The sequence below is a fragment of the Corvus moneduloides genome, chromosome 15 (assembly GCF_009650955.1).
Source record: "Corvus moneduloides isolate bCorMon1 chromosome 15, bCorMon1.pri, whole genome shotgun sequence".
NCBI classification, from domain to species: Eukaryota; Metazoa; Chordata; class Aves; order Passeriformes; family Corvidae; genus Corvus; species Corvus moneduloides.
In genome coordinates, this window is record NC_045490.1 from 3673140 (window position 1) to 3690058 (window position 16919).

General features: G+C 61.9%; 2 protein-coding genes across 6 annotated transcripts; one reads left to right on the top strand and one right to left on the bottom strand.

Moving 5' to 3' along the window:
* The first annotated feature begins 652 nt into the window (after nucleotides 1-652).
* Nucleotides 653-5881, top strand: GPRIN1 (G protein regulated inducer of neurite outgrowth 1). Of its 2 annotated transcripts, none has more exons than XM_032125187.1 (3): nucleotides 653-907; nucleotides 2346-2439; nucleotides 2642-5881. In XM_032125187.1, exon 3 carries the CDS (start codon nucleotides 2682-2684, stop codon nucleotides 4053-4055), a length of 1374 nt encoding a protein of 457 aa, XP_031981078.1. In that variant the 5' UTR covers nucleotides 653-907; nucleotides 2346-2439; nucleotides 2642-2681; the 3' UTR covers nucleotides 4056-5881. The 2 variants fall into 2 exon arrangements, with proteins under 2 accessions (XP_031981078.1, XP_031981079.1); XM_032125188.1 differs by lacking the exon at nucleotides 653-907 and adding an exon at nucleotides 1309-1393.
* Nucleotides 5882-6074: 193 nt separating this feature from the next.
* CDHR2 (cadherin related family member 2) lies at nucleotides 6075-16318 on the bottom strand. Of its 4 annotated transcripts, none has more exons than XM_032125185.1 (33): nucleotides 16234-16318; nucleotides 15822-15887; nucleotides 15314-15372; nucleotides 14895-14960; nucleotides 14665-14804; nucleotides 14404-14457; nucleotides 14103-14192; nucleotides 13461-13550; nucleotides 13028-13150; nucleotides 12808-12951; nucleotides 12590-12665; nucleotides 12287-12393; nucleotides 11977-12207; nucleotides 11734-11889; nucleotides 11348-11515; nucleotides 11017-11078; nucleotides 10683-10923; nucleotides 10347-10583; nucleotides 9999-10068; nucleotides 9297-9911; nucleotides 8975-9046; nucleotides 8650-8699; nucleotides 8384-8535; nucleotides 8091-8193; nucleotides 7923-8011; nucleotides 7659-7733; nucleotides 7487-7564; nucleotides 7347-7407; nucleotides 7115-7239; nucleotides 6841-6954; nucleotides 6668-6745; nucleotides 6504-6564; nucleotides 6075-6291 (listed from the first exon to the last, which is right to left on the bottom strand). In XM_032125185.1, the coding sequence occupies exons 2-33, from the start codon at nucleotides 15860-15862 to the stop codon at nucleotides 6172-6174; spliced, it is 3948 nt and encodes a 1315-aa protein (XP_031981076.1). In that variant the 5' UTR covers nucleotides 15863-15887; nucleotides 16234-16318; the 3' UTR covers nucleotides 6075-6171. The 4 variants fall into 4 exon arrangements, with proteins under 4 accessions (XP_031981076.1, XP_031981075.1, XP_031981074.1 ...); XM_032125184.1 differs by lacking the exon at nucleotides 16234-16318 and adding an exon at nucleotides 16176-16220 and having other exon boundaries at nucleotides 6075-6288; XM_032125183.1 differs by lacking the exon at nucleotides 16234-16318 and adding an exon at nucleotides 16176-16220.
* Nucleotides 16319-16919: the final 601 nt, after the last annotated feature.

Genomic DNA, 16919 nt, shown 5'->3' on the forward strand with positions numbered 1-16919 from the left:
GGGGCACCATGGGATGTAACCCCACACCTGTGCATCACACTAAGGTAGTTCCCCCATCGCTGCAGGCATGCAGCTGGGTCCAGTCAATGCTGCAGGACTGGAACCAGCACGCAGCACACAAACGTGGGGACAAACACCTCGAGGAGGGAACACATTGATGAGTGCAGGGTACACCCCCCACTCCAGCCTCTCCAACCATCTACTGGAGTGCCTGGCGGTGACACTGGGGTGCCTCGTTCTGCCCCAGTGAGGGAAGGGGGCAAGGATTTTTATTTAATTTCCATATCCTGCCTCCCTATTTTTAGCCTTCGGGGTTTTGTTCCAGGCTGGCTGTTTACTGAAAGAAGCATTTCCAGCCTCCCTTGTCTCCAAGCAACCAGGTGTGCCAGCTCCCATGGAACCAGCCTAACCCTATAGATCTATAGGGCTGGGGGACTGGTGCTAACGTTATCTCCAAGATGGGGAACACTGTCTAACCTTAGCACCCAGCCCCCCCAGACCTCGTAGATCTATAGCTCCTGTCTCTGTGCTGACATCCCTGGGTCGGTGGGGGACCCTGGTCCCATAGGGTGATGAGGGGCAGTGGGAAGTCTGGGGGGTATGCTGGAGGTTTTGGGGGGGATGCAGGGATGCAAGTGAGGCGAGCAGGCCGCCTTCCCCCCCGCAGCGCGAGCGGGAGTGCGTGGGAAGGAGTTAGACAAAGCCTGAGCCCGGGAGCAGAGGCAAGCGCTGCCGGGAGCGAGACGGGGCCGTTCTTCTCTCCCCGTCCTCCCCCACCCTCGGGCGAGGGGTACTCGCCCATCTCCATCCCGCCACGCTGGCACGTTGTCCCGGTCCCTCGGGCTGACTGGGGTGCAGCCCCCTCCCCGGTAATGCCCGGGAGGGAAGCGGCCGTCTCCATCACCAGGTAGGAGGGGGACTGGGCTCTGTGTTGCTGTCACCCCCACCCACGGGTCCTACGCTAACGTTTGGGACCCCCTGACTCTACCGGTCCCGGCCGTGTGTCCTGCTGTGCCCGAGCGCAGCGGGGAGTGCCGGGATGCTCGTCTCTGGGGCACGCGGGGTGGTGATGCTTTGGGTACCGGGGGGGGGCTCTGGGACCGTGGGGGACTCCCAGAGCAGGACGTTGTGGTGACAGCGATGACACCGGGGGGGATGCGGTGTGCCGGGACCCCCACTCCCCACGAGGCAGCCGGCTCGCCCTCGCCTCCCCACTGCTGCTGGGGGCGCCGGGGCGGACGGCAGCCGGGGGGAGCGGCCCGGGGCACGGTACCGCCCCCGCCGCCGCCGCCCCACGCATGCTCGCCGCCGCTGCCGCCGCCGCGCCGAGCCGAGCCGAGCGGGACGGGACCGGACGGGACGGGACGGCACCGGGCGGGCGATTCCTCCGCAGGTACCGGCGGCCCCGGGATGCACGTGGCGGGGCCGGGCCGGGCGCTGCCACCGCCCGCCCCGTACCGGCACCCCCGAGGGGGGGGTGGGCTGCAGCCCCGGGACGGGCGGCGGCGGCCGGGGCGGGTCGGGTCGGCCTCCCCCGGCCGGGGCTGCCGCGGGGCCGTCTTTGTCCGGGGCTCGGCCGGGGGAGCGGGGCCGGGGCGTGCACACGCGTGTCCGTGCGTGCGGGTGTGCCCGTGGCCATGTGCTGGCGTGTGCGTGCCCGTGCGTGTGCACACGCGTGTGCCGGGGCTCGCAGCTCCTCCGCGGAGCATCAGTGCCGGGCATGGCGCCACAGCCCCGAGGGATCGGGATGCTGTCGGGGCAGGTCCGAGTGCGGCGCGGCGCGGCCCTCCGGGGATCGGGGTGCTGCGTGGGAACCTACAGACCGGGCAGGGATCATCGCCTCCGGGCCCGGCGCTGCTGGGGGACGTCGGCGACCGCCTGGTACCCGCTCCTGTCGCCTCCCTTGGGAGGAACTCGATCGGCTCCGGCTGTGTCCTCTCGGCTCTGCCCTTTTCGGGACCCACGAGTGGCCGTGTCCGGAGGCATGGAGTGCCCCACGCCTGCCCGGACGCATGTGCCCCCACCTCTGCAGGGACGCCCTGGCATTGGCAAAGCTGGGGGGCTGCCGGAAAGTTTGGGGCTTCCCACCCTGCTTCTGCCCCATGGGGCTGGGAAGGGTTTGGGAACAGTTGGGTGACACTAGACCATGTTCCCCTCATGTGGAGAGGGAAGGGCTTGGGCTGCCCTGTGCTCCTGCCCTTCTCTGCAGCCCCCCTTGGACCCCAGGCCCAGCTTCCTCTCACCCTCCCTGTGCCCAGCTTCCTGCTGACAGGAAGGGGCTGCTGAGCCCCCTGGCTCTCAGCCTGGTGCCCAGGACCATTCTCCAGGTAACACTCTCTCCGCAGGGGTGCCTGCACTGCATCGCCCACTCCACCAGCCACAGCAGCACCTGGATCCTGCTCCCGGTCCTGCTGCACCGGGAGAAAGCTGACTTTTACGGTAGGCAGCCGACACTGTTCCTCCCTTCCCATGTGCCTGGGCACCGTGTGCCACCACACAGGCTGTGCCAGGGACAGTGAGTGCTCTGCGTGGCCGCCCAACCTGTTGTCATGGGTGGCATGGAGAAAAACAGTGGGCAGCTGAGGTGTACTGGGGGTCCATGTGCTGCTCGCTCCTCACTGCCCCATCCTCTCTCTTGCAGACCCGTGGCGGGACTAGCATGGGAGAAGCCTTCCTTGGGCATGGGCAGCGCTAAGGAGCCCGAGGGGCTGCAGGTGCTGAGCCGCCAGGCCGGGGCCGAGGACTCCTGTGAGCCCAGTGCCGGCTCCCCCGGCTGCCCAGTGGCAGGCGAGTGCCTGCCCGGCTCCGGCTGTGCTGCGGGAGCCCGTGCTATGAGGACCTGCTGTGTGGCTGAGCCAGAGTCCCAGGGCACCAAGGCAGAGAAGAAGGTGCTATCACCAGCAGGACCAGCTGGCACACTTCTCCAGGACACCAGCGCAGAGCAGAGTGTGTCAGTAGCAGCAGGGAGCTGCGGGGGACCAAGTGGTGCTGCCCCTGCCTGTGGTCCCACAGGGATGGGGGTCCCCAACACCCAGAAGGAGGACACAGTCCCCACTTCCCCCGTGCCTGATCCCTGCCTCCAGGCAACCAGCGAGGACATGGGGAGCACGCTGGGTCTTGCCAAACATGTGGCATTTGTGGAGCCCACTGCAGGCACCGGGACAGCTGTGCTTCCAAGCCAGGAGCAGCCCCAGGACAACAAAGGGTCATCCCTGCGTGCTGCTCCCCAGACAAAGAGCAGTGAGGCTCCCAAGAACCCCCAGGGAGGCACAGCAGAACCCCCCAGCACCAGCACTGTGGGGATTGGGGGTCGAAGTGAGGCGGGTCCGAGCTCCACTGCTCTGGGCCAGGGCAAAGCCGAGGGGAGCTCAGCCCGGGATGTGGGAGCTGGGAGCAGCCAGCAGCCCCAAACAGCCAAGCAGCTTTGTGAATCCTATTCCTTTGAAGTGACCCCACCCCAGGACGCTGGGACACAAGACATGGGGACGCAAGTGGACAGCCGCGTGTCCCTGGTGTCGGTGGCCTTAAGCCCCATGAGCCCCCCATGTGGGGCTACTGCCTTCACTTTCCCCAAGAGAGAGACGGCCTCTGCAGCCCCACGCCTGGAGCCCTCCAAGAAGGATGCGGAGATGCAGGTGTCCATGCCCGTGGAGACCCGCTCAGTGGCCACTGGGCCGATGACACCAGTGGCCAAGTCCCCACAGACCTCGTACCCTGAGGTGCAGGTGAAGGGGACGGTGCCGGAGGTGGTGGAAGAGGAGCCTCCGGAGCCCATCCGGGAGGTGAGCTGGGATGAGAAGGGGATGACGTGGGAGGTGTATGGGGCCTCCATGGAGGTGGAGGTCCTGGGAATGGCCATCCAAAAGCACCTCGAGAAGCAGATTGAGGAACACGGGCGGCAGGTGGTGGTGACCCCGCAGAGCACCCGCACCGGCTCCGTCAAGGGAGGGCCCCGCAAAGGCGAGGCCAAGAGGCAGCCCAGTGTCTTCCGTGCTCTGCTGCAGAACGTCCGGCGGCCCCGGTGCTGCTCCCGCGCCGGCCCTGCCATGGAGTGAGTCGCTGCCCATGCTGGCAGGGCGGGGGTGCCTCGGGGCTTCTCAGAGAAGGTGGGGATGGGTCCCTGCCCCGGCGTCCTGAGACACCCGGTGCCAGTGTGCAGGGCTGCGGTGGTGATGGAGCACTGCACACTGGGACAAGGTATCTCCTTTTCTGGGGTCCTCCCTGTCAGCCTGGGGTTCTCCCATGAGTGTAGCCCCATGGAGGTGCCCTGGGACGTGAGACTGGTGGCCTGTCTCTGTGCTTGGTGGCTTTTTTCAGCACGAGGAAGCACGTGGCTCCTTCCAGATGGAGGCAGCTGCTCCTGTGTGTCTCCTGCCCGTGGCACAGGTCCGAAGATGGCTCAGGGTGGGTGCTGCTGGCTGCCCTGAGCTCTGGCACCCCGAGCAGCAGCACCACTTCCCACACTGAAGAGACACTGGTGCCCTGCCACTGCTTTAGCAGCCCCGGGCTTGGCCACACTCCAACAAGCCCATGGCTGTGCATGCGTGGGTCCCCACGGCTGCCCACAGCAGGCACCAGTCCCCCAGCAGCCCTGTCCTCTCTGCCCCACTGCCGTGTTGTGGGTGCCCTGGAGCTGGGAGGATGTGGCCACAGATCTCAAATGGGGACAACCACGTGTGCGATGGAGAGCTGCTCATCCCTGTCACCATGGCTGGAGGTGCTTGGGGAGTCTGTCCCCATGGCCCCCAGCTCGACCTGCCTGGAAGCAGCACATCCTCTCCATGGCTGGTGGTGGGCATGAAGCGTGCCCTGCTTCCAGGCCAGTCCAGCTGCCCCAGTGGTGATGGAAAGGCCCCGTGTGCTGGGGACAACGGGCACGTGTCCCACTGGCCCCGCTGGCCGCTCTTCTCCGACGGCAGCTGGGGATGCGATGACTGCAAAACGCTGCCACTTTTTACAGCTGGGGTTTTACAGGGTGGGGGGGAGGGGAGCTTTTATTGAACTGTGTTTGCATTTTTGGAGCTTTTTAAGAGACACTTTCAGCCATGAGCGTCCTGCCTGGAGCCACCTCCTCCATGGTGGCTTGTGAGGCTGAGACCATCTTTTCAAACACTGTTCCTACATTGCCTGTGCTCTGCTAGGCTGAAGAGCGTTGGGAGTGAAGGGTCAGTCTGCAGGGGGAGTGAACGTCCCTGTGGTTGGCCAACATCCCTATGGCTGGCAGCACCTTCATGTCTTGTCAGGACATGGATCTTGGCCCCCCAGCCTGGCCCCATACAGAGGGCCAGCCCCACAGTGCCACAGCAAGGGGGGCCCACGCCTGTGTCTGGCACCTGATGGGCAGGAGGCTGCAAACAAGGGGTGCTTGGGGAGCTGCACCATCCCCTCTGGGCAGAAGTGCAGGAGGGCTCGAGGTGCCAGAGTCACCACTGCAGCCATTTTCCCTCGTTAAGGGTAAAGTCTTGCCCACCTAAACCCACACTGTACGTCCTGGGCTGGTTTTGTCCCTGTGGGGCTGCAAAGGGCTTGCTTAAGTGCCAGCTGGCAGCCAGGGCCGTGGCAATTGCCCGCTCTGTGCCGTGGCACTTGCCGGGACCTGGCTCTGCTCAGTGCCTTGGGCTGTGGGAGTGGTGCCACGGCTGTGCCAGGAAGACCAGGAGCCCTGGGGCATCCCCCTGCCACCTTGCCCCAGGCTGTGCTCACCTCCAGCCCTGCACTGCCAAGCTGTGGCACACCAGCGCTGCAGCTTCATCACCAATTTTCTTCTGTTTTTCCTCTTCATTTCTTTTTGGGGGGGGGGGGGGGGGGGGGGGGGGAGGAAGGGGCGGGAGGACCAATCTGTCAATGTGGATGTTGGGTAATAAAACCTTGCACAAACCTCTGCATGGGGCTGCCTGCACCTCCCTCCCCCGTGGTGGAGAGGGTCCTGGGGACAAGAAGCCAGGCTGAGCCCCACAGTGACACCTCTCCTTCAGCACCAGCTGGCCCAAAACCAGCACTTCATGCTGGGAGAGATGACACCAAGCTGACTGAGCCCCCCAGGCAGATGGGCTGATGGCCACAGGACACTGTGATCCCTGTGGAACAGTTTTATTGCCAGACACTGAGCATATCACCACCAAAGCAGCTGCCCGAGTCCCGCTCTGGCCCCGCTGCACCGCATGAGCCTGCTCACAAGTCTGTGGTGGTGAAGGTGGTGTTGAGGTATGCTGTTTTGGTGGGCTCCTTCAGGTTCAGGGCAGCCACCAGCACCTCCTTGTCAGTGGGGTCTGTTGGCCGTATTTTGACCTGCTGCAGGAGGAGAGCGTGGTCAGAAGGGATGGGGACAGAGATGTAGGGCAGGGACACCCATCCTTCCCAGGAGCTGATGGCTGTTGAGGGGTGCAGAGTAAAGGACACAAGGGGTCCGTGAGGCCCTAGGGACTACAGCAGAGAGAAGAGGATGCAGGGTGCTCTGTCAGGACTCACAGCTGCCAAGCACTGGCAGCTCTTTGCACACTTACCTCGACCTCAAAGTTGTCATCCGCTGGTGCATTTACTGTATTTTCATCCAGGGAATTCATGCTGTGGAGAGTGAAGGGTGGGAGGTAGAAGAGGACCCAGGCACTGGAGAAGTGAGGCATAAGGTGACAGCCTGTGGCCTTTGGGACCTGCCCATAGAGCTCACCTGGTCACAGAGAGGGAGTCCTCGTGGAAGCCCAGGTCGTGGGAGGGATCGAGCGGGCGGTTCAGCATGGGGTTGGCCCTGGTCAGGGATGGGTGGCAGGTAAGTACTGCAGCCCCTGGATGTGTGGACATGCCTGGTCTCTCCCCACCTGCTGCAAGGAGCCCCCCACTCACCCCTCAGCATTGTACTGGTTGGTCCCAGGGATGCCAGCTCCCTGCTGTGCTGTGGCAGGGTTGAATGTTGTGGCCACCTTCAGAGCCTTCATCGCACTCAGCTTCCTCTTGTAGCTGCGAAGTCCAGGGATGGGGTGGGTGATAGGGGCAGGGGGGAGCTGGGCTGTGGGATGGGGTGGGCAGGAGTGGGTTGGAGGATGGGGACGGGTCTGGGGGTGCTGGTGAGGATGGGGGCGGTGGGGGGTGGTAGGAGGGGATGCAGGCAGTGCTGTACCTCCTGGTGGTGAGTACCAAAACCAGGGTCATGACAAGTATGAAGATAAGCAGGAATGCTGCCAATCCTGCGATGATGCCAATCAGCTCCGTCTCCTTGGTGGGCTTTGTCACCTCCCCAGGGCCCTGGCACAGAGCAGGGGTGAGGGCACAGTTCCAGCCAGTGGATGCTCCCAGCCAGCCCCAATGGGGTTGTTGCCCTCTCCCTGTGCCCCTTGCCTTCCCCCACTCACAATGACAGCTAGGCCCAGTTTCACCAGCTCAGCCAAGCCCAGCGCGTCAGACAGTATGAGTCTGCCAAGGAAAGCAGAGGTGTGAGCAGCTGGGGTGCTTCCAGCACGTGGCAGTGCCCATGTACAGCCCCAGCACTCACCTGCTCACGTCGTTGACGTCCAGGGCAGTGCCATTGCTGTACACGAAGTAGGCCTCCATCACTGACTTGGCATCCACCCTGCAGAGTCAGAGAGATGGGGGGAGTGTGGTGCCCTGCCCCAGGGTGACACTCTTGATGCCACCACCATGTCCCCTTCCTCACCGCCACTCACTGGGTGTAAGCGGTGTCCTCAAGGCGTCGGATGGCCACCACGTAGACTGCTGCCTTGGTCACGGTGGTCAAGGCCCTAGGAACAAGAGAGATGGGGCAAGCTGGGCTGGACATCCTGGTGTTCTGCTCATGGGCACAGGAAGCAGATGGAGCCCCTGCTCTGGTGGGGACCTGCCTGGCCCACTGTGTTCACAGTCCGTGAAGCTGAGAGACACAGCTGGTGGGTCCAGCTGTGCACACCTAGCCCTGGCCCAGCACCCCTTACAATTTAATACTTTCGGAGTTACTCTGGACTTCTTCCACCATTGTCACGAACTGGAGCCGAACGCGGTAGCTCTGATCCACCGTGAAGATCTGCGTGTGGGGAGCAGGGGTGAGCGGGGCTGGGCCGGGTGTGTGGCGGCCTGGGATGCGGGATGGGGGTGACACTCACATCCAGCACAGTCTGTGCTCTGTGCACCGGTTCCTGGCCGTCGTAAGCCTCCACTGTCACCTTGTACTGCCCCTTCAGTGATTCATCAAGGTTGCTGGCCACCCTGTGAGGACAGGGACATCAGCGATCCCACTGAGCTGCACAGGATGTCCCCAGGATGGCACTGCCATCCCTCAAGCTCCACCCTACTTCCATGTCCAGACAGGACTCCAGAAAGGCTTTGTCCCCTTTCCAGCCCACCCTGGCCCTGCAGCAGTTGCATCCCCCACCCTGGCCCAGACCCATGGCCTCACTGGATACTCCCGACGTAGGTGCCCTTGTTGAGCGTTGTCGACACCTTGAAGAGGTTCTCAAAGGGCCGACTGGCCCCGTTGTCCTCCACAAGCACCACACTGATGATGGAGAAGGTGATGATTCCCCCCTGCCCTGAGTCAGCATCTGTGGCCTGCAGGGACAGAGCATGGCAGGAGCACGGGTGTGAATGGTCCCTGCCTGCCCATGGTGGGGACAGGTGAACAAGGCTCCATGGACTGACAGATACAGGTAGGTGGCTCCTCACCTTCACAGTAGCCACTTGCAGGTTCTCAGGAGAGATTTCGGGGACAACCACTGCCAGGAACAGACCGATGGATGGTGCAGTCATGCTGGTGAGCAGCCAGACTTGCTGCAGACCCCATGCCTACACAGCCCCAGGGTTCTAAGCCCCCACTGCTGCCCTTGGCCCCACAGCCCTCATGGAAAGCACTGAGTAACCCCAGCCTGGCCCCCCCACTGCTCACAGCCCTGCCCTGGGCTCAGGGAAGATCCTCACTGCTGGTGAGCGTGGCAGGGCATGTGTGGATGCAGCGAGGAGCCCACGTGATGTGCCAACCCCAGCTGCTCACCAAAAGTCTCTGAGATGGCCTCGAAGACCGGCGTGTTGTCATTCACATCAATAATGATGATCCTCAGGGTTTCTGCAAAGGTCCCAAAAGCAGAGCTCCGATCATCAACAGACCAGCCCTGCAGCACCATCCTCTGCTTCCTGTAGGAGCCCTGTCCTCCCAGCAGGCTCAGATCAAAAGGGCTGGGGACACCTTCCCTCCATAGCCAAACCACCCAGCTCCCGCCCTGCTGCCCACAGCTTCTCATGGGAGGTGGGAGAGGCAGGTCCCAGCACCTGCTGTGCCCAGTGGTGGTGGAAGGAGCGGGCAGTGGGGGCCGTACCGTTCTGGCTGTAGCGGTTGCCCCTCTCAGTGTACAGGTCTTCAGCCCGCAGCGTGAGCAGAACCCTGTCACACACCTCGTAGTCGATGTCTGAGCTGTTCACCAGCACCGTGCCATTGGGTGTCAGCACGAACCAGTCCCAGCACACGTCCTCAGCACTGCTGTCCCCCTTGAAGCAGGTGACCGCCAGCTCCTCGAAGACCAGCGAGTGGTTGGTGTCGGGGTCGAAGGCGTTCAGCGTGTGGATCAGACCCTGCTGCGTCCCGTTCTCAGCCACTGACACGTCCTGCAGTGAGTCTGGCAGGATGGTGGGGGACTCGTCATTGATGTCTAGGATGTGGACCATCACTGAGACGTTGGCCTTGTCCCCTGCATTGTCTGCGGCCGTGTTCTCCGCCAGCACTGTCAAGGTGAAGAATTTCTGCTGCAGGGTGTCATAGTCCAGGGACATGTCAGGGTCTACAAACAGCTGCCCGCTGTAGTTCCCCGGCCCCAGGCGGGATGAGCGGATCAAGAAGTTGCTGGAGCCAGTGCTTCTTTCAAGTTGGAATGAAATGCGGGAATTGATCTCTGTCCGGTCGGCATCTGTGGCCTTCACCTCGCCCACGAAGGACCCTGCAGGTGGAGACAGACACGCAGTGGGCAGTGGGCACTGACTCAGGGCCACTGCTGGTCCCACAAGACTGGCCATGCAGCTTCTACCTGGAGAGTCTTCAAAGACTGAGTACTCATAGGACTGGTTGAGGAACACGGGAATGTTGTCGTTCAGGTCCTGCAGGAGACAAAGCCCATGGCTGCAGCCCTTTCAGGAAACAGGGTTCCCCACAGCCGGCTGGGGACAAGAGTGTGGGCACCTGCCTGCCCACAGGCAGGAGCTACACAAGCCCTCTCCTGCCTCCCTGCATCAACTCTTCACTCTGCCCCCACAGAAAGCCTGGAGACACAGCACCTCTGCCACAGCCAGGGATTCCACATCCCTGCCCTGCCCATCCATCCCAGTTCCAAGCCCCATCCTGCCCCAGCTTGTCCCTGCTTGTACCCAGGGCTCACCCCCACGGTGATGGTGACGTTCACCATGGTGCTCAGCTGTGGCTCGCCGTGGTCATACACCATCACTGCCACCACCATCTGTCCACGCTCATCTTCCAAGGCCTCGCGGTCCAGCGGCTCCTTGCTGTGCATCTCACCTGTGTCTGCATCGATGGTAAAGTTGTTGCTGAACAGTCCTGGCAAGATCTTGAAGCCCAATTTGCTGTTGAGGCTGTCAGGCTCGTCGTTGTCGATGGCCTGAAAAGGTCAGCATTTGAAATGGGGCTGTCAGGCACTCCAGGGACAGTCCCTGCTCTCTGACAATCCCTCAACCCCTCCACCTCTGTTGGTACCCACCTGGATCTGTGTACTAACGTTCTGCCCCTCTTCCACCGAGATGAAGTAGGAGCCAATGATGACGGGCGCCATGTCATTGGCATCCAGCACAGTGATCTCCAGCACTGCAGTGCCCACCAGGTTGCCCCCATCCTTGGCCTGGAGGTTGGCGTAGTAGATGGAGCGAGTCTCCCGGTCCAGCAAGCTCCCGTTGTGCACCAGCAGTGCCCCCGTTGTGGCGTTCACGGTGAAGATTTTACGGCTGTGGCATACACAGAGCCATCACTGGGGCTCAGGCCTGGAGCCCCCTCTCCAGGATGATGCCCTGGTTGTGGCTGGCTCTGCCCTTACGTACATGCTCTCTGGCAGCAGCTGGTAGGTGATCTGGCCCAGGATACCGCTGTCTGGATCATAGGCCTAACAGACAGAAAGAAGCATCTTGTGAATCTGTTTCAGACCTCAAAGCAGTGATGAGTCTGGGACAGTGGCTGCTGGCAATGAGCACCCCAAAAAATGTGGCCCTGATAGGAAAGGGGTCCCACCCTTGAGTACCCACTGGCCCTGACTCCTTCCTGTGTACATGAAGAGATCAGTGTCCTCAGCACAAGCTGTACTAGAAGTGCCAGGTGTGCCCAGTGCCCTGCTTGGGGATGTAAGCTGTGCCCACTCCCTGCTCAGTGCCTGACCGTGATGTTTGGGGAGATGATGGTGCCGTCAGGGCTGTTCTCCATCACAGTCAGGTTGTAGGTGCTCTGGGGGAACTCAGGGTTGTGGTCATTGGTGTCGATGAGGTCGATGGTCACGGTGGCCGTGGAGCAGCAGTCTGTGGGGTTCCCCGTGTCATTAGCAATGATCTGCAGGATTGAGAAGGGACTGTGTCTCACATGGGTCCCCAGACATTAGAGAGACCTGTCACACTCTAGCCCAGCTCCCCTGCACCACACAAGCTGCCAGGGCAGAGCCCTGTTCTGCGTTGGCTCCCAAAAATAGAAGGGCTGTGCCCCAATGTGCCCCAGTGCATGCAGGGAGCAGGAACTCCCCCACCACAGCAGGCCAGCCCTACAAGTCCCACCTGCACCACCATGACATGGCTTATCTCATAGTCCACTAAGGATGAGTTTTGCACCAGGATCTGGACTTCCCCTGAGCCCACAATAGTTGTGGGGAACACAGAGAAGGCGGCGGCATTTGGACCCTGCAGGCTCAGCTCAAAACTGCTGTTGATGCCCTGCCAGGGAGAGACAAGAGTGAGGGTGAGTGGTGCAGCCAGGACAGACACCTGCACCACAGCTCAGCCCTGTGGACGGGCTCCTACCTTATCTGGGTCGTGGGCAATGATGTTGAGGTTGGACACAGGCAGTCTGAAGGAGGAGTGCTCTATGATGTTGCCCATGAAGTTGTCCTGGGCACTGGCAGAGAAGTTGCAGCTGGACAGGGAGCAGTTGTAGAACTGGGGCTTGTTGTCATTGACATCAGTCACCAAGACTGTCACCAGGGTGCTGGTCTGGGCCTCCTTGCCGTAGATATCCAGGTTCTTCTCACGTGCCTGGGCAGGAGGAGAGAGCAGGTTGGAGAGGCCCAGGGAGAGGAAGAGGATGGGGTTCCCCTTGCTACCTCCTACTCACTGTGACTTCCAGCAGCACTTCCTCACTTGGCAGCTGCTCACGGTCCAGGGGCTCACTCACAGTGATGGTGCCCGTTGTGACATTGATAACAAAAGGAACACTGGCATCTAGGACAAGGGGACAGCAGGAACCAGTGACAGCCACTGGGAAAGGCAGGCCTGGCCCTCTCTCTTCCAGTAGGTCAGGCTGGCAGAGCTTGGGTGCCCAGAACCAGTTTCCAGGGTCCCCCTTGCTGCCTGAGCACCCCTCCTGCTCATTCCACCGTGCCATCCCCTGCCTGTCCCATTCTGCCCCATCACTCACTGGTGATGCTGTACAAGATTTCATCATTCACCCCTGTGTCTCGGTCCATGGCGGTGACAGTCAGCACAGTGGTGCCCTGTGGGGACATGGCCATCAGAGCAGGACCTATGACATCTCCAACTGCCCACAGGCCTGGTGGCCCAGACACTTCAGGGCGTCAGAGCCCCCAGGGAGGGCCAGGGGCAGGGACATGACACTGGGGCAGGCAGGCTCCTGACCAGGTCACAGTTCTCAGGCACAGAGCCTGAGTAGGGCTCATTGAGGAACCGTGGGTCCAGGTTGGGCACGTCTTCAATGGTCAGGGACAGGTAGTTAAAGCTCTGCTGGACAATCCAATTGTTGTGCAGCAATCCCCCGCTGTCCTGAGAAGCAAAGCACCTGTCAGTCCCACAGCCCCTTACCTGGCAGCCCTGCACCCACAGCCCGGCTGGTCCCCACCTTGGCGAGGATCTTGATCTGGTAGAATGTGTTCGTGGCATAGTCCAGTGAGCCATTGAGAACCACACTCCCATTGGGCAGGATGTAGAAGAGCTGGTGGTTCTTTGTGTTGTCTGGGATTACCTGAGCAGCGGACATCAGCCTGTGTCATCAAGGCAGGAAGCAGAGGTGTCCCAGAAGAGATGGGGGCTCAATCCCCATCCTTCTGCCAGGCTTGGCTCATGGGGACCCCTTACAACCTGGCTCATCCCTGGCCTGCAACTGTTCAGCACCTTGCACCCATTGCCCGGTGGGTCCTGACCCAAAACATCCCTGCTCCCCCAGAGACATGGGGCTGCCCTGGCCATGTCCCCCAGCACCTCAGCCCCACAGGGGTGGCCCAGGGGTGGGGTTTGGGTATGGTGTGGCCCACTCCACAACACTCTGTGCTCACCTCCTCGATGCCGTAGCTGACTTTGGAGGCGTTCCCGGTGTCGCTGTCGTTGGCAAACACGGTGTAGATGATGCTGTGCAGGCTCGTGTTCTGGGCAGGGTGGTGGCAGAGCAGGGGGTGATGCTGGGCTCGGACCCTGCCAGCCCTGCTCTGGGATGCTCTGGCCCTGCTGCCCAGTGCCATGGGACACACAGGGACAAGCCTGAATCCCCTTGCTACCCTCCCTGAGGCTCCCTGGGAGCAGGGGCTGCATGCCAGCCCTGGAGTTGCTGGATGGGGGTAGGACTCAGCCCCACACCCCATCTACACCTTGATCCAGTGTCACCCTGTCCTGGGCTGAGAGGCAGCTTGGGGCACACCCTGAACAGAAACTCATTGCAAGGGCAGAGTCCCAGCCATATTCCAGCGCCTCAGGGTGACGCAGAGGCTCCCATCGGGAATTGCCCTGTCACGGAGTGCTCCCAGGTGCTGGCTGCACCCTCGGTGACCCCACGCCCAGACACAGCGTCACCACACACCCAGGTGTGGGGTCATACAGTTCCCAGCCCGTTGTTGTCCCCCTGCTGGCACCCCCACGCCACAGGAGCCACCTGGCACCCTTGCCCTGCTGCCCATGGGGGCTGGGAGGTCCCAGGAAGGTACCTCGGGGATGAAGGCGTTATACGGCAGGAACTGGAAGACCGGGGCGTTGTCATTACGGTCCTCCACGATGATGATCATCTTTTGGGAGACCTACCGGGTGTCAGAGAGGGCACAGGATGGCTGTGTGAGATGGTGGCCAGCAGAGCTGGATGCAGTTCTGGCACCCCATGCCCACCCTGGCCAGCCAGCCAGCATCACCCACCCACTTCCAACTGCCTTCCCACTGAGCTTTGTCTATGGCGCTGGCTGGGACCCTGCTCCCTTCCCACCGCAGCCACCCAGCCCTTGCCCCAGCACTCACCTCATTATTTACACCATCAGACACTCTGGCGGTGATAGTGAGCCTGGCCTGGAGCTGAGGTGACACAAGGCAGGACTCGGTCAGGGCTCAATCCTTGGATGGCTGAGCCCCAACCTCTGTGTAGGATGCTCCTCCCAGACAACTCTCCCTCCAGGAGCTGGGTTTTGGGACCAGGGAGTGACCCACAGGCTCTGCCCTCCATCCCCATAGCCCCAGACTCCCACTCAGGCAGAGAAATCTGCCCCCATCCTCTGCCCACACCTCACGGTCCAGGGAGTTCCTCAGTGTCACGTTGCCTGATTTGGAGTCGACAGAGAAGTAGAAGGCGTCTGTCCCTCCGATTTGGTAGGTGAGAGGGTCATTGTCTAGGTCATAAGCCTCCAGCTGGAAAGCAAACTGGCCTGGGGGCACAGGCAGTGTCAGGCCCCGCCCAAGAACCCCCCAATCACTCCTCTGACACCCCAGGCCCTTCTCGAGACCGCCCTACTCACCCAGCTCCAGGTCCTCAGGCACGTAGAAGATGGTCGTGTTGAAGATGGGGACTGTGTTGCCTGAAACTGCAGGGAAGAGGAGCTGAGCACCATCACTGAGCCTGGCAGACCCCAGACCCACATCTGGCAGCACCTCCTCCACTCCAGCCCCAGCTCCCAGATGTGGTTTGGGTCTCCATGGGAGGCGGGGGAAGCCCCCAGCCCTCACATCCTTGCGCTGATCCCACACCTCCAGACCGCACTTCTCTTCCAGCTGCAGCCCCCATGTTCTCCCCACAGCCCAGCCCGGCTCTCCAGTGGGGTAGGCAGCTGTTTTGGTGTCACAGCTTCCCCCAGGGAACTGAGAAAGAGTGTTGGGGGTCGAAAGCAGCTCCAACACCTCCTGCCCACCCACACCAGATGCCAAGAAGAGTCCTTACCTGTTGCCAGGAGGAAGGGGAGCAGCACCAATGAACGCCATGCCATCCTGCCAGGATGCCTGCGGGCACACACCAGGGAACAAGCGCCTGAGAGACTGAGGGTTGCCCCCCAAATCCCTCCTGGGGAGCAGCCACCGGGGCAGGAGAGGTGCTGGTGGGGACAGTCCCCTCTGCTGAGCTGGGCTGGTGAGCAAATGCCAGGCTCCACACTGCACGCCGGGGCATGGGCTCCCTGAGGGGAGGACGGGGTTGATCTCCAGGTAGAGGAGACTGTGAGTGGGCTTGGGGGACCCCAGGAGCCTGCCCTGGGCATGGCTGGAGGCTCCGTTGCTTGTGCCCAACAGGGCCTCCCCAAGCAGTGCTTGGAGTCCGATCCACGGCACGACCACAGTGTCTCCCTCCTTGTGCCAGGGCTTGGGGGCAGCTCCACAGCTGACAGACACCCTCACCTCCCCCCGCAGGGAGCAAGGTGCCCGTGGGGGCCGGGATAGGGGCCGACATCCCTTACCTGTGGCTGTGTCCCTGGGGATGCTGCCTCTGCACTTGCATCTTGACACTGCCAGACCTTTGCCTCCTGCAGTAAACACATTCATCAATCATTAACTGCAATTAATGGGTGAGAAATCCCTCTCCTGTCTTCCTTATTCATTGTGCTCATCCCACAGCTCCCACCCAGCTGAGCTTTTGGCTTGCTTCCCAAAACCAGGTCCCCAGGTCTCCATACTGGGTGCTGTCCCTCAGGATTTAGCCACCCCAACCTGCTCCCATGGGACCCTGGCTCCCAGAAGGGGTGTGGAGCCTGCAGGGATGCAGAGGGATCCTGAACCACCCCAGGAGACCAAAGAGGGGTTAGGGAGTTGACCTGCATCCCCTGGGCTGGGGACACTGGGGTCCCATCAGGACAGGGGGTGGGCACTAACCTTGTGGTGTGGCTACTGGGGCAGGTGCCTGGGGCCCTCTGCACCCCCTGCCACTCACTCCCCTCCCCAGGGGCTTGGTCCAGCCTCCCTGACCTACTTCAGACCCGCTGAGGACAAGGCTGGATTGTCCAGCTCTGCTCAGGCAGAAAAGGGCTGGGAAGTGGTGGTGGGGGGGGGCATGGCCAGCCTGTTGGACCCCTGCATCCGTGGCCCTATTCCCTGGGGAACCCACAGGGCCTGGATACTGGAGAAACTCTGGAGTCTCCCCAGACACTCAGCCTGCTCTGAGGTTCCCATCTCACCCTACACCAGAGAAGGGGCTACAGGGGACAGACTGTGACCACCCCTTAGTGAACCTCTCCAGAGCTGCTCCAGGGTCACCCCAGCTCCTGCAAAGGCTGCTCCAGAGCATCCTCACAGACACCCCACGAGCTGCCTGGGGTTACCCCTGGAGCCCCCCAGGGCTGTCCCAGGATGCCTCCCCCGAGACTCCTGAGGCTGGTGCTGGACACCCTTTTGCAAACTGCCCCTGGCTGTCCTGGGGCACTTTCACACCTCCCAGGGCTGTCCCGAGACATCCACAACTTCCTGAAAGGAGGTTATAGCCAGGTGGGAGTCGACCTGTTCTCCCTGGCAACCAGTGAAGGATTAGGTTGGACGTCAGGAAGAATTTCTTCAGGGAAAAG

Coding starts and splice junctions, on each gene's coding strand:
- GPRIN1 (XM_032125187.1), top strand. CDS start 2,682: ATGGGCAGCGCTAAGGAGCCCGAGGGGCTGCAGGTGCTGAGCCGCCAG.
- CDHR2 (XM_032125183.1), bottom strand. CDS start 16,210: ATGGGACCCCAGTGTCCCCAGCCCAGGGGATGCAG. Junction 13,551..14,102: donor ATAACGCCTTCATCCCCGAG/GTACCTTCCTGG, acceptor CACCCTGCCCAG/AACACGAGCCTGCACAGCAT. Junction 12,666..12,807: donor TGCCTGAGAACTGTGACCTG/GTCAGGAGCCTG, acceptor ATGTCCCCACAG/GGCACCACTGTGCTGACTGT.